Genomic DNA, 15,475 nt, shown 5'->3' with positions numbered 1-15,475 from the left:
TTTGACTTCTCTTGTCAAGCCATCTCGCAGACATTCTACAAATTCTCTCTCTTGAGATCCAGTGCCGACCTGATGTTCCCAATCCACTCGCATGTTAAAATCCCCCACAATTATCATAACGCTGCCCTTCTGACAAGCTTTTCCACTCGAAAATTTCTTCTTTTTTGGAATATACCTGTCTTGCACCTTCCTCACTTCTCGCATAAACTTCAGCCACTGCTGCTGTGCTGTCTTTCCCGCCAGTGTCTCTCTCCAGTCAACTTTGGCCAGTTCCTCTCTCATGCCACTGTAATTACCTTTACTCCACTGAAATACTGACACATCAGATTTCGGCTTCTCTTTTTCAAATTTCACAGTGAACTCAATCATGTTATGATCACTGCCTCCTAAGGTTTCCTTCACATCAATCTCTCCAATCACCTCCGGTTCATTACACAATACCCAATCCAGTACAGCCGATCCCCTAGTGGGCTCAACAACAAGCTGTTCTAAAAAGCCATCTCGCAGACATTCTACAGATTCTCTCTCTTGAGATCCAGTGCCGACCTGATGTTCCCAATCCACTCGCATGTTAAAATCCCCCACAATTATCATAACGCTGCCCTTCTGACAAGCTTTTTCTATTTCCTGTTGTAATTTGTAGTCCACATCCCTGCAGCTGTTTGGAGGCCTATAAATAACTGCCATCAGGGTCCTTTTACCCCTGCGATTTCTTAGCTCAACCCATAAAGATTCTGCACCTTCCGATCCTGTGCCACCTCTTTCTGATGATTTAATATCATTTCTTACCAATAAAGCCACACCTCCCCCTTTGCCTACCTTCCTATCCTTCCAATACACTGTGTATCCTTGGACATTCAGCTCCCAGAGACATGCATCCTTTAGCCAGGTCTCAGTGATGGCCACAATATCTTACCTGCCAATCTGTAGCTGTACGACAAGATCATCCACCTTATTCCTTTTGCTGCGTGCATTTAAGTATAACACCTTAAGATCAGTATTTGATACTTTTCGCTTTGATTTCAGTGCAACTTTATTGCACTGCAACTCATTCCAATGGCTACAAATTTGCCCCATCACCAGCCTGTCTTTCCTGACATCTTTACTGCTCACTATCTTAGATTTATTTCTGTTTTCCCCTTCCTCCGCTCTGTCATTCCGGTTCCCATCCCCCTGCCAAATTAGTTTAAAACCTCCCTAACAGCTCTATTAAACTTTCCCGCCAGGATATTGGTCCCTTTCGGGTTCAGGTGTAACCTGTCCTTTTTGAACAGGTTCAACAATGATGAAAGTTCATTGATCTGACTCTTCACTTCTTTCTTCATAGACAGTGTCTTACCTGCTGGGTATCTTCATCATTTTCTGAAAATCGATACGGCTCTAACTTTTCCCCTCCATCAACAGACATGATTCTTCCATATTCCATCCACCTTAAGACCCATTTTAACACTGAGCATTGACCAACATTTCAGTTATGTCTATTAATAATACTTTTCTGGCTGGTTAATTTTATGTGATGCATCTTGACCATAATATACCCAAGAGCAGAATGAGGCTATTCAGCCCATGGAGTCTGCTCTGCCATTCCAGTATGGCTGATATATTATTCCTCTCAACCCCATAACCTTAACCTTTGATGCCCTTATTAGTCAAGAATTTATCAACCTCTGCTTTAAATATTCCTAATAACTCAGCCTTGACGGTGTCTGTGGCAATTAATTCCACAGATTCACCCCTCGATCGTGACCCCACCAAGGAGCACCAGGCCATTGTCTCCCACACCATCACCGACTTTATCCACTCAGGGGATCTCCCATCCACTGCTACCAACCTTATAGTTCCCACACCCCACACTTCCCGTTTCTACCTCCTACCCAAGATCCACAAACCTGCCTGTCCTGGCAGACCTATTGTCTCAGCTTGCTCCTGCCCCACCGAACTCGTTTCTGCATACCTCAACACGGTTTTATCCCCCCTTGTTCAATCCTTTCCTACCTATGTTCGTGACACTTCTCACGCTCTTAAACTTTTCGATGATTTTAAGTTCCCTGGCCCCCATTGCTTTATTTTCACCATGGATGTCCAGTCCCTTTATACTTCCATCCCCCATCAGGAAGGTCTCAAAGCTCAAAATTTCGGGCCGGAACCGTCCTGACGAAGGGTTCCGGCCCAAAACGTCGACCGATCTTTTCCACGAATGCTGCCCGACCTGCTGAGTTCCTCCAGCGTGTTGTGAGGGTCTCAAAGCTCTCCACTTCTTTTTGGATTCCAGACCTAACCAGTTCCCCTTTACCACCACTCTGCTCCGTCTAGCGGAATTAGTCCTTACTCTTAATAATTTCTCCTTTGGCTCCTCCCACTTCCTCCAAACTAAAGGTGTAGCGATGGGCACCCATATGGGTCCTAGCTATGCCTGCCATTTTGTCGGCTTTGTGGAACAATCTATGTTCCGTGCCTATTCTGGTATCTGTCCCCCACTTTTCCTTAGCTACATCGACGACTGTGTTGGCGCTGCTTCCTGCACACATGCTGAGCTCGTTGACTTAATTAACTTTGCCTCCAACTTTCACCCTGCCCTCAAGTTTACCTGGTCTTGAAAGATAAACACCTCCCTCCCCTTTCTAGATCTTTCTGTCTCTATCTATGGAGACAGCTTATCTACTGATCTCTACTAGTGAATCCCTACTGACTCTCACAGCTATCTGGACTATTCCTCTTCTCAACCTGTCTCTTGCAAAAATGCCATCCCCTTCTCGCAATTCCTCCGTCTCCGCCGCATCTGCTCTCAGGATGAGGCTTTTCATTCCAGGACGAGGGAGATGTCCTCCTTTTTAAAAGAAAGGGGCTTCCCTTCCTCCACCATCAACTCTGCTCTCAAACGCATCTCTCCCATTTCACGCACATTTACTCTCACCCCATCCTCCTGCCACCCCACTAGGAATAAGGTTCCCCTGGTCCTCACCTACCACTCCACCAGCCTCCGGGTCCAACATATTATTCTCTGTAACTTCCGCCACCTCCAGCGGGATCCCACCACCAAGCACACCTTTCCCTCCCCCCCCTCTGCTTTCCGCAGGGATCGCTCCCTACGCGACACACTGGTCCATTCGTCCCCCCCATCCCTCCCCACCGATCTCCCTCCTGGCACTTATCCTTTGTAAGCGGAACAAGTGCTACACATGCCCTTACACTTCCTCCCTTACCACCATTCAGGGCCCCAGACAGTCCTTCCAGGTGAGGCGATACTTCACCTGTGAGTCGGCTGGGGTGATATACTGTGTCCAGTGCTCTTGATGTGGCCTTCTATATATTGGCAAGACCCGACGCAGACTGGGAGATCGTTTTGCTGAACATCTACGCTCTGTCCGCCAGAGAAAGCAGGATCTCCCAGTGGCCACACATTTTAATTCCACATCCCATTCCCATTCTGATATGTCTATCCACGGCCTCCTCTACTGTAAAGATGAAGCCACACTCAGGTTGGAGGAACAACACCTTATATTCCATCTGGGTAGCCTCCAACCTGATGGCATGAACATTGACTTCTCTAACTTCCGCTAATGCCCCACCTCCCCCTCATACCCCATCCGTTATTTATTTTTATACACACATTCTTTCTCTCTCTCTCTCCTTTTTCTCCCTCTGTCCCTCTCACTATACCCCTTGCCCATCCTCTGATCCTCTGGGCTTCCTCCCCTCCCCCTTTTCTTTCTCCCTAGGCCTCCTGTCCCATGATCTTCTCATATCCCTTTTGCCAATCAACTGCCAATCCAGCTCTTGGCTCCATCCCTCCTCCTCCTGTCTTCTCCTATCATTTCGGATCTCCACCCCCCCCACTTTCAAATCTCTTACTAGCTCTTCTTTCAGTTAGTCCTGACGAAGGGTCTCGGCCCGAAACGTCGACTGTACCTCTTCCTAGAGATGCTGCCTGGCCTGCTGCGTTCACCAGCTACTTTGATGTGTGTTGCTTGAATTTCCGGCATCTGCAGAATTCCTCTTGTTTATGAGAAATTCTTCCTCATTTCTGTTCTAAAGGGGCATTATTGTATTCTGGGGTTGTGCTCTCTTTTTCTAGACTCCCCCACTATAGGAAACATCCTCTGTACATCCACTCCATCTAGGAGTTGAGATTACTATGTTAAAGATCCTAAAGTTTGTGCGGAAATTTAATTTATTTTGGCATGTAGGAACTGGTAGGTGGAAAACACCCGTAGGTTGTAAAAATCTGTTGACTTCAAATTGAGGGATTTACTCTTAATTCTGATGAGTTACTTCACCTCAAGATCAATTGTCATTCCACAATACACATGAATACAGCCAAATGAAACATCATTCCTCCAGGCCAAGGAGCAAAACACAGTACCGATAGTCACACAGCACATATAGTTACGATAGCAGTAAAGCATACAGACACACAAAAAATATGTACCCCAAGTCCCTGAGTGTCATGAACTGTGGATTAATGGTGCAAGGGGTGTTGTCCTGGAGCAAGCAGGTCGCAGTACTCCTCACGCGTTAGAGCGGGGTCCAACTTGTCTTTCACCGAGTGAACACTGCGGGACAGCACCCCGAAGGGAGGGGCTCGCTCCCAACCCGGTACGGACTCCAGCTCATTCCCACACCAGAAATATTCTTTACTCTTTTCTATGCTTTTGTTTTGAGACGACACTTGCCTGTTTTATTAAGTTTTATTTGTAATAAAATAAACAGATCTGAAAAGAAAAATTGTGCGAAAATATTTTGTATCGTTATTTGATCAATACTGTACATTAAAGTTAACACTATTTGCGAAGATGCCCCTGAAAAGTAACCAGGGAATCAGAGGCGCTCGGACAGTATTCACACGACAGAAAGAGTAATTCGCCGGTGATTGTCAAGTGCGCAAGCGCAGTGTGTTGGAGCTCAGCGAGCCGTAAGGACGCAGGCGCAGTCTCGAAGGCCGGCTGGGTTTTCGGTGCGCAAACGCAGTTCGGGAGGCTGGGATGTGTCATGGCTTCGTCGTTCGGGATCCGAAATGTCCTCGGTGCCTTCCGGCCTGTGTTTTCTGCGAGGCAGACAATCCTGTACACTCCGATTAGGGAGAAGAAACGATGGATGAAGTCCTACGTGTTGCTGATGGAAAGGAAAAGGAAGCTGGAAGGCCCTCCACCGCCCAAGCCCCGGTGCGTGTGAGTGAGCGTGCCCGCCCTCGGTCACCGAGGCGGGGTGAACGGGTTGGGAGGTCCTGAGGTGGGCGAGCGCTCTAACACGGGGGTGAAGTGTAGTGAGAGATCATTGTGCTTTGGCAGAATTGCAATCCGTTTAAGTGAAGCTGAGGAACAGCCAAGTGCAGAAATCTGGTGAAAGTTGATTGGGCATGGCGCAAATCATAGAATTGGGGGTGTATGCAACAGCAGACTTAATCTACGTATAGAGTGCCTTCATGCATGCATGAATCTACGTATAGAGTCGAGAACGGTACCACACAGGATGATTTTTTAGAATAAAACCATAACACAGGAGCAGGAAAAAAACCATAAGGCCCATCTTCTGCAGCATTTCATCATGGCTGATCGATTTTCCTGCCTTCTCTCAGTAACTTTTCATGGCCCGAGTAATCAGCCTCCGCTTTAAATATACCCAATTATCTGCCTCCACTGCTGCATATAGCAACCAATTCCACAGATTCACCGCCCTCTGGCTAAAGAAATTCCTTCTCATTTCTGTTCCAAATGGATGTCTCTCTATTCTGAAGCTGTACTCTCTCGTCCCAGACTCACCCACCATAGGAAACATTTTCTCAACATCCTCTCAACATTCAATAGGCTTCAATGAGATCTCTCATTCTTCTAAATTCCAGCCAGAAAAGTTCCAAAGCTATCAGTTGCTCCTCATGATAAGCCTTTGGTTCCTAGAATCATTCTCTTGAACCTCTTCTGAACCCTCTCAAATGTCAGCACATTCTTTATTAAATAAGGTGCCCAAACCTGCTCGCGATACTCAGTGAGGCTTCACAATTGGCTTAGAAAACCTCAGCATTATATCCTCGATTTTATATTCTAGCCCTCTCGAAATGAGTGCTAGCATTGCATTTGCCTTCCTCACCATGGACTCAACCTGCAAATAATCCTGCCCGAGGACTCCCAAGTACCTTTGCCAAGATTTTTGAATTTTCTCCCCGTTTAGAAAATAGTCTACACTTTTTATCCTTCTATCAATGTGCATGTCCATACACTTCCCAACACTGTGTTCCATTTGCCACTTCTTTGCTCATTATCCTAATCTGCCCCAGTCCTTATTCAGTCTATCTCAGGTCAGCAACCTTTTTGCCTCTGTGGGCCGGATCGCGTATTAATGAGTGGACGGTGGGCCGAATAAATGCCATAAAAAAACTTGTAATGTGGGAATTATCCATTTAAATACATCTAGTTATGTTTTGCCTCAAATTAATGAATAACACATGCTAGAAAATTATTTGTGCTTTAGGTTGCCGATCCCTGGTCTACCTGCCCCTCTACCTATCTTTGTATCATCTGCAAACTTGGCCACAAAGCCATCAATTCTAGCACCTATAAAAAGAAGTAGTCCCATCACCTAACCCTGTGGAACACACTAGTCACCCGCAGTCAACCAGAAAAGGCTCCCTTTATTCCCACGCTTTGCCTCCTGCCAATCACACAAAGGTTGGATTGTTTTCTATAAGTTATGTTGTTGTTGTTCGTCCATCGTTGACGTCGAAGAGGACCTCGACACCATAATGATGGTGTCGAGACTAGCGCGTAATTTGGATTTAAGTGAGGGAGAGTTGCACAGCGTCAGCCTCACTCTCTCTTCCCAATTCCCATCTGGATCCAGTGGCAAGACAGAGTCTAGACGGCTGGAGATGGGACTAGGCGCAGTGGATGACCAGGACGTCTTCTGTGTCTTGTCCTGCTCTACACATTCCACGACGCTTGCAGAGACCGCCTTCTTGACCGTCGGACCTTCCGCTGGTCTCGTCTGCTCAATCCGCCGGAGTCTGTCTTCACATGCTGGGATAGACAACTCCATATCTCACCGAGGGTTTGAGACCCGTCGGCTACCTTCACCTGGTTTAGCCGGCTTGTCGAAGCCGTTGCCCGGGGTGTGGCCGCCGTTGCATGCAAACAGCTATGGGGAGCCACAGGTGACAGCTGAGTGCCAGGTGGGGACCAAAGATGGACTAACCGCCCTGAAAAGGATGTGACATGTTCCCCCACCAGAGGTGCTACCCCTCCCTGACACCCCATATACCCCTCTATAAGTTATAGGCTTCTTAAGAATGTAAGTTTTTGAAATTCTGACTCATCCAAAATGAGGTAGTAGACAAGTAATGAGGCAAGCTAAAGGTGAAGTTCAGTGGTAGAGCTATTTGCTTTCAGTGGAACCTAAGCTCTTGTCTATGAATAATGTCAAAATGTAATGGAAAGAAAATGAAGAACTCGTGCCTGAATTCTTCACATTGTGATGTGAAGCAGAGAGGACGTGCACATTCTAGGAGATGCTTTGGCTATGTAATGCAATAAACTACAATTTATGTATTAATAGTTTGATTCATGATGCATTCTGCACTCAAAATGTATCATAAAAATGTATATAACACCGAGAGAATAGAAAAGAAAATCTATTCTGTTATATTTGTGATTGTCCTATTAAGCTGCCAGGACCACTGAGTAGAACATCAATTGTACGTCAGACACCTGGATCCCCTCTCCTCCCCCCCCCCCCCCCAATGCAGCCAACTGATAGATTGTACCTGGAAGTAGTGAGATGTGATCCTCATGTCATATTTTTCATTTGCTTGAGGGAATATAAACATCAAATACAGACAAAAGATATAGCAAGGGCAAGAAAATTACTATAACATACCTCTGGGATATCTGTCTGAGGTGAAAACAACGGTGATATGTCAGAAATTTTAAGACAGGATGCATTATTAACATAAATATGCTTTAAATAAAATTATTATGAAATATGTTTGAATTGTATTAGGAAAGAATGTTGTATTGAACTGAATTTTAAAATATTTTGTTCATCATTAGATCGCAGCAGCCAAACTGGGACTACCATGCTGAAGTAGAGGCCTTTGGTTATCGACTTCATGAGAACTTCAAACTGGATCTTCTCAAAACAGCATTCATTAATCCTTGTTACATTACCCTTGAGGAAGCACGGCGGCAAGATCTTAAACTTGACAAAGAGAACATAAAATTAAATCTCAAAGACAATCGGGATTTATCTGAGAGAGGCTCAGTGTTTGCCACTGCTTACCTCCAGGACTGTTTTAGTCGTGCCTATCCAAATTTGCCTGATGACGGTATTCAGGCACTTACTAGTTATGTCACAGGGTCACAGGTTGTGTGCCATGTTGCCAGGAACTTGGCCGTGGAAGACTTGGTACTAAGTGCAGAGTTCCCAGTGCCACAGGAAGTTTTACAGAAGACATTCTTTGCTGTTGTTGGAGCTTTGATTGAGAGTAGTGGAACTGAAAAAGCCAGCTTATTTATCCGGGTAAGTTACTGGGTAGGCTTGGGGATTGTACATGTAGAATGTAACAAAAGGCTATAGTGGAAAGTCATAAGTACTGTGTCATTTGTATTTGGTCAGCATGGAATGTATAACACTGGTTGTTTCTATTCAAAGTAATTTTATTATCAAAGTATATATATGTCACCGTATACAACCCTGAGATTCATCTACTTGTGGGCAACACAGCAAATTTCTAGAATAGTAACTCTAGCAGGATCAATAGACAATCAACCTGAGAGCAGAAGACAACAAACTGTGCAAATAAAAGTAAATAGCAAAAAATAACAAGAACATGAAATAGTGTGATAAAGAGTCCTTGAAAGTGAGATCATGGGTTGTAGGAACAGTTCGATGATGGGGCAAGTGAAGTTGAGCGTAGTTATCCTCTTTTCTTCAAGAGCCTGATGGTTGAAGGGTAGCAGCTGTTCTTGAACCTGGTGGTGCGAGTCCTGAGGTGCTTCTACCTGCTCTCTGATGGCAGCAGCGAGAAGGGAGCATGGCCTTGGGTGGTGGGGCTCTCTGATGATGGATGCTGTTTTCCTCTGATGGCATGTCATGTAGATGTGCGGAATTGTTGGGAGGGCTTTATCCATGACGTGCCGGGCCAAATCCACTGCTTTTTGTAGGAATTTTCTTTCAAAAGCATTGGTGTTTCCATACCAGGCTGTGATGCAGCCAGTCAATATACTCTCCACCACACACCTATAGAAGTTTGTCAAAGATTTGGGTGTCATGCTGAATCTCCACACAAACTCCTGAGGAAGTAGAGGCGCTGCCGTGCTTTCTTCACAATTGTACTTATGAGCCGCATCCAGGACAAGTCCTTAAAGTAGTAACACCCAGGAGTTTAAAGTTGCTAGTCCTCTACACCTCTGATCCTCCGATGAGGACTGGGTTATGGACTTCTGGTTTCCATCTGACTCCATGTGCTCTGTTGTTTTCTTTCATCAGGCACTACGAGTGGTTGCTGTTTTTGTCAGTCACGTGAAGGATAGCTTGAACCATCCAGAATTCATTCACTTACAGTATGAAATGAGAGATAATTTAACTTGTTAAATCCATGTTAGCCCTTTGGAGGACAATTCCATGAATCATATTTCCTCTCATTTCCCTGTACCTTTGCAAATCATTCTTTCTCACTTGCCTTTGATTCTCTTGCCCCTTATTCATACTGAGGGGTAACTTTGGATAGCCGGTAACTTCCCAGGGCATCTGTGAAATCTGGGAGGGCATTGGAGCCTCTATACTGAAAGCAACACGGACAGCTCTAGGTCACAATCAGATCTGAGTCTGGGGAGCTATGAGGGCTGCAGCAGCATTATTTACTGCACTGCTAAGAATCGTTCATAGTTTGTTTGATTCTAAAGAAAATGGACTTTTGGATTTATTGTCATCTTCTAGGACTTCCTAATTACTCAACTTATTGGCAAAGATCTTTTTGAGATGTGGAGCGTTGTTAATCCCATGGGACTTTTGGTGGAAGAACTGAAGAAGAGGAAAGTGCCCCTTCCTGAGCCGAGATTGACCAGGCAGTCTGGATCCGGCACTGTGCTTCCAGTGTATTTTGTTGGACTGTACAGGTAGGGAGAGAACTTGTTACCAAACAGCTAAGAACATACAACCTATTGCACTAAGAATTATGTAAATCCACGGTGTTGCTTTATTCAGTTTTTTGACCATATATTCTTTGCTGCCAATAGTGTGGATGTAAAACAATAATAATTCACTGAAGAATTATTGAAAAGTTGGACACTTTTCCAGGATAAAGTTGAGGAGACGTGTTGATAGCTAAATAGAACATTGAGGGTGGGGGAGTGGTATGTAGTGAAATACTCACTTGTCACTATATCACTGGGTGGTGATATATACTTTAACTAACATTCTAATCCACATCATTTGGAAGGAGAGAGAAAGCCAGTTGCTTTATGAAGTAACAAGCAAATGAAAATCTTCAGGTGCTGGAAATCCGAGAAAGACACACAAAATGCTGGAGGAACCCAACATCTAATTGAATTCGCACTGTAATTTGAGAGGGAGAAGGACAAGGCAGATGTATCAGTATCACAATGGAATAAAGGGAACTACAGAGGCATGAGAGAGATGTTGTCTGGCCTGCTGGGTCCCTCCAGCATTTTGTGGGTGCTTTATGAAGTAACTGGTTTTGTGGTGGTAGAGTAAGATGAGGTGTTGCTGAGCGCACCTCCTTGGTGATGGGTTTTAAGACTTTGGATTCCAGTACATTGAATATACTGTATTGCACAGCTCAAAATAAACTTATTATCAAAGTACATATATGTCACAGAGTACAACCCTGAGATTCATTTTTTGTGCACTTAATCAATAAACCTATAATGAAATAATAAGTTCAAAGTAAATTTTATTATTAGAGTGCATATATGTCACCACATAGAACCCCAGGATTCTTTTTCCTGCAGGCATACTCAGCAAATTCATAGAATAGTAACTGTAAACGGGATCAACAAAAGGTCAAGTAGAGCATAGAAGACAACAAACTGTGCGAGTGCAAATGAAAAAAAAACAATAAATAACAAGAGCATGAAATAAGATAAAGAGTTCTTGAAGTGAGATCATTTGTTGTGGGAACGTCTCAATAGGTGAGTGTAGTTATCCTCTTGTTCAAGAGCCTGGTGGTGCGAGTCGTGAGCCTCTTGTACCTTCTACCTTCTACCTGATGGCAGCAGCAAGAAAAGAGCATGGCCTGGGTGCTGACGATGGACGCTGCTTTTCTATGACAGTGTTTCATGTAGATGTGTTTCCTACAACAGTGTTTCAGGTAGATTAGCCATAATAGAATCAATGAAATGTAGCACCAACTTGGGCATTCAACCAATGTGCAAATACAAAAAGAAAGAAATCATAATAAAAAATAAATAAGCAATAAATATCAAGAACATGAGATGAAGATTCCTTGAAACTGAATATGGCAGGGGGATGGGAACCAGGATGATAGTGCTGAGGATAAGCCACCAAGTTTACAAGTAGATGATGGGTATAATATGAATGTAAGGAAGGATAAGCCAATGACTGGGTACAGATGCAGACAGAGTAAAGAGTTCAATTATACCACAGAGGCAGAATTCAAAAGGGCAAAGCATGCAGGACTGAAGATGCTGTATTTAAATGCACATAGTATTCTGAATAAGGCTGATGAACTTGTGGTATAATTAGAGATAGACGGTATGACATTGTGGACATCACTGAGTCGTGGCTGAAAGAAGGCCATAGTTGGGAGCTTAATATCAAAGGATATACTTAGTATCGAAAGGACAGGCAGAAAGGTATAGGTGGTATGGCCTGTCGGTAAGAGATGGAATGACATCTTTAGAAAGTGGTGACATAGGGTCAGAGAATGTCAAAGTGGGTGGAGTTAAGAAACTGCATGGGTAGAAAAACCATTATGGGAATCATATATAGGCCTCCAAATCATGGCCAAGATGTGGGGTTGAGATTGCAAAGGGAGCTGGAAAGGGCTTGTAATAAGGGTAATGTCACAATTGTAATGGGCAACTTCAATGTGCAAGGGGATTGGGAAAATCAGGTTGGTGTTGGATCGCAAGAGAGGGAAATTGTTGAATGCCTATGAGATGGATTTTTAGAGCAGCTTGTGCTTGAGCCTATTAGGGGAAAGGCCAGACCATTGAACAATCAGGCTGAATTTGGCTAATTCAAGTCGACATTAATTCAGTTGATAAAAGCTTAATGATTTCCTGCAATTAGTCCTGTAGATGGTAAATATTGTGGTTATGAGTGCACTGTTGATGGATATTCGGTTCATGTTTGGTAACTTTGAAGACCCAGCAAGTTGGTGGTACTTGGCACTTCTCATCCCAAGTTAGTATGGTATTTTTGTCCTGGGAAGTTCTGAAAGGAGTTGATCACTTGAAATCATTAGTGAGCATTCAACAATTAATTCCAAAACGCTTATTGAGAGAATCACAAACTGGCAGAAGGGCAATTAAATTTTTTAACGATAATTGGACAATGACAACCTCATTTTACTGCAATTAATTTTGAACTGGAGAGAAAATGAGCTGACTCATCAAGTGATGATGTACAAAATGGACAGGACACAACTCGTTATCAATGCTCAATTAGAATAGTTGGAGGAATCAGATAGACACTTAAAGCAATAAAATTAAATAAAAAGACACAATGCTTAGGAGAAAATGTCTGTTCCAAAACTTTGAATGTTCCACAGATGCATTTTAATTCTACTGTTTAGTGTAACGCCTGAACAACCAGCTCTTCGTTTCCAATTGACCAGCTGATAGTTGTAAGCACAAGAGATTCTGCGGATGCTGGAAATCTTGAGCAGCACACAAAATTCTGGAGGAACTCAGCACATCAGGCAGCATCTCTGGAGGGGAATTAACAGTCAAAATTTCAAGCTGCAATCCTCCATCAGGACTACAAAGGAAAGGGGCAGAAGCCAGAATAAGGTGGTGTGGGAAGGGGAGGGGAAGGAGTACAAGCTGGCAGGTCTCCAGCATTTTGTGTGTATTGTGCAGGTGTTGGGTGAGACCAGGTGAGGGGGAAGGTGGATAGGTGTAGGAGGGCAGGTGCTGGGAGGTGAGGGTTGGAAGAGAGAAAGGGCTGAGGAAGAAGCAATCTGATAGGAGAAAACAGTGGAGCACAGAAGAGCGGGAAGGATCGGGAGCACTGGAGAGAAGTGATGAACAGCTGAGAAGAGAATGGTTGAGAGGGGAACCGGAATGGGGAATAGTAAAACACAGAATTGAGAGGGGGGAGAATTATTGGAAGTTAGATAAGTGGAATGGTTTTTGAAACTGCTACTTTTTATTTTATTCATATATTTTGAGATACAGCACCTTCTGGCCCAATGAGCCACAGTGCCCAGCAACCCACCTAATCACAGGACAACTCACAATGACCAATTAACCTACTAACCGATGCATCTTTGGACTGCGGGAGGAAACCTGTGCAGTTCACAGGGAGAATGTACAAACTCCGTAAAGGTGGTGCCAGAATTCAACTCTGATCTCTGGAGCTGTAATAGCATCGTGCTGGCCGCTGTGCTGCCGTGGCGCTCAGCTTTACAATGCCACTTTCTCAAATTATAGCAGTACCTGTTGTGCATGCAATACTCGACAGGCTGGTGTACTGGTGAATTGTTATTTTTAAAAGCCGTTTAACATCTTGTTGCAGTGATAAGCAGCTGATCGCAGAAGGACCTGGTGAAACGATACTGGTAGCTGAAGAAGAGGCAGCACGAGTGGCACTGCGTAAACTGTATGGCTATACAGAAAGCAGACCGCCTTGGGATTACTCCATTCCCCCAAAGGAACCGCAAGCAGTCAAGGCTTTGAGCAGTTAAAGCAGCTTCAGCCTGTGTGATTCATATCTGACTATTATTTCTCTTTTGGGACTTCAACCATTGTGTAAACTTCACAATTTTGTAAAAATAAAAGACACTTAAATCAATTGTCAGTGCTTACTGAAAATGTATTTGTCAGAAGCCTAAAACTGTGTGCAGTTCTGAGAACCAAGTACTTACCCCTGTTTATATAGAGTGGTTGTTACACGCACTGCCACATTAGTTTGCAAAGTAAAGCCTTGGTTCAAGGGTAAGGAAGTACAGGATAACTGGAGATGATCTGCTGTAGGGTTGTGAATCTTTAGAGTTCTCTCACCCAGAGAACTGGAGATGGTGTTATTGAATGTAGTTAAGGTGGAAGTTGATCCTTTAGTGCCTTGAGCGCATTCAGCAACAATTTTACTATTTCTGTAGCATTTGACCTTTTTTTTTATGAGGCCGAGTTGCTAGCTCAGTGTTCAACCCAGCAAGTGGTCTCCCTTCCTTCATTAGCTTTCTCTTTCAAAGTCAGTGAATATTACTGCATGAAGAAATGAGAATAGCCTTAGGAGAATTAATAGGTGCAAAAAGGACTGAGTGACAAAAGGATTGCAATGATGTTGAGATCCAACAGTATGTAGTGGCCGAGTGATGACAAAACAATTGAGACAGTTGAGTAATAATTCCATGTTTAATTATGTGGGAGGTGGGAACATTTTGAGTAACCCTACTCCATTAATTTTCCCTGGACTCAGTTTTCTCAACATTCCCATCAACTCACTCCAGAATCTACGACCCACTCACATTCCAGGGGCAAATTATGCTCATTTAATCTACTGACCAACTCACCTTTGAACTGAGAGGAAATTGGAGCAGTTGAAAGAAACCTACACAGTTGTAGAGAGAACATGCAAACTTCATACTGCATTAATGGTCAGGCTGAAGCTGGGTTGACGGTTGTGATAATGCAAATCTACTGGCTGAGTATTTCTAAGACCTTGCCAGCGTTGTTAATTTGCAACCAACAGGAAAGAATGTACAAAGGATTGCACTTGAAAAGAGAAAGTGAGCCAATGAAGTACTTTAAAATTATGATTTGGTTAATGTAGGCAAATTCCATTTGCATGTGTGAAAAACTAAACCAGATGCTGCCAGTGCAAGGCAGGCACTAATGAAATGATTAATTAAGAAACTTGTGTACTGAGGAAAACACAATATGGAATTTGCTGCTTCCAGGATAGCTTGTGAGAAATAATAGAGATGAATTCCAGATAAATTTACAATTGAAAAGAATGCAGTAAACTATCTTGATCAAGTTAGAGAAGCAAAAATGGAGGAGCTTGAATGATGAATCTCCCTCTGTCCCTCTCACTATACTCCTTGCCCATCCTCTGGGTTTTCCCCCCCCCTCCCCCTTTCTTTCTCCCTGGGCCTCCTGTCCCATGATCCTCTCATATACTTTTTGCCAATCACCTGTCCAGCTCTTGGCTCCATCCCTCCCCCTCCTGTCTTCTCCTATCATTTTGGATCTCCCCCTCCCACTTTCAAATCTCTTACCAGCTCTTCTTTCAGTTAGTCCTGATGAAGGGTCTCGGCCCAAAACGTCGACTGTAC

The 15,475-nt window shown here is 43.9% G+C and overlaps 1 protein-coding gene across 2 annotated transcripts; it reads left to right on the top strand.

Moving 5' to 3' along the window:
- The first annotated feature begins 4,918 nt into the window (after positions 1-4,918).
- mrpl44 (mitochondrial ribosomal protein L44) lies at positions 4,919-13,989 on the top strand. Of its 2 annotated transcripts, none has more exons than XM_072254520.1 (4): positions 4,919-5,168; positions 8,040-8,508; positions 9,928-10,106; positions 13,714-13,989. In XM_072254520.1, exons 1-4 carry the CDS (start codon positions 4,990-4,992, stop codon positions 13,880-13,882), a joined length of 996 nt encoding a protein of 331 aa, XP_072110621.1. In that variant the 5' UTR covers positions 4,919-4,989; the 3' UTR covers positions 13,883-13,989. The 2 variants fall into 2 exon arrangements, with proteins under 2 accessions (XP_072110621.1, XP_072110622.1); XM_072254521.1 differs by having other exon boundaries at positions 4,921-5,162.
- Positions 13,990-15,475: the final 1,486 nt, after the last annotated feature.

This window comes from Mobula birostris, chromosome 4 (assembly GCF_030028105.1).
Source record: "Mobula birostris isolate sMobBir1 chromosome 4, sMobBir1.hap1, whole genome shotgun sequence".
NCBI classification, from domain to species: domain Eukaryota; kingdom Metazoa; phylum Chordata; class Chondrichthyes; order Myliobatiformes; family Myliobatidae; genus Mobula; species Mobula birostris.
Note: the sequence above shows the minus strand (reverse complement) of the source record. Positions and strands in the feature narration are given on the sequence as shown.

What these genes read in the sequence shown, in the direction of transcription:
- mrpl44 (XM_072254520.1), top strand. Translation starts at nt 4,990, where the DNA reads ATGGCTTCGTCGTTCGGGATCCGAAATGTCCTCGGTGCCTTCCGGCCT. An exon ending in CCGCCCAAGCCCCGGTGCGT is followed by an intron (nt 5,169 to 8,039) that starts GTGAGTGAGCGT and finishes GTTCATCATTAG; the next exon opens with ATCGCAGCAGCCAAACTGGG. An exon ending in AAGCCAGCTTATTTATCCGG is followed by an intron (nt 8,509 to 9,927) that starts GTAAGTTACTGG and finishes GTCATCTTCTAG; the next exon opens with GACTTCCTAATTACTCAACT.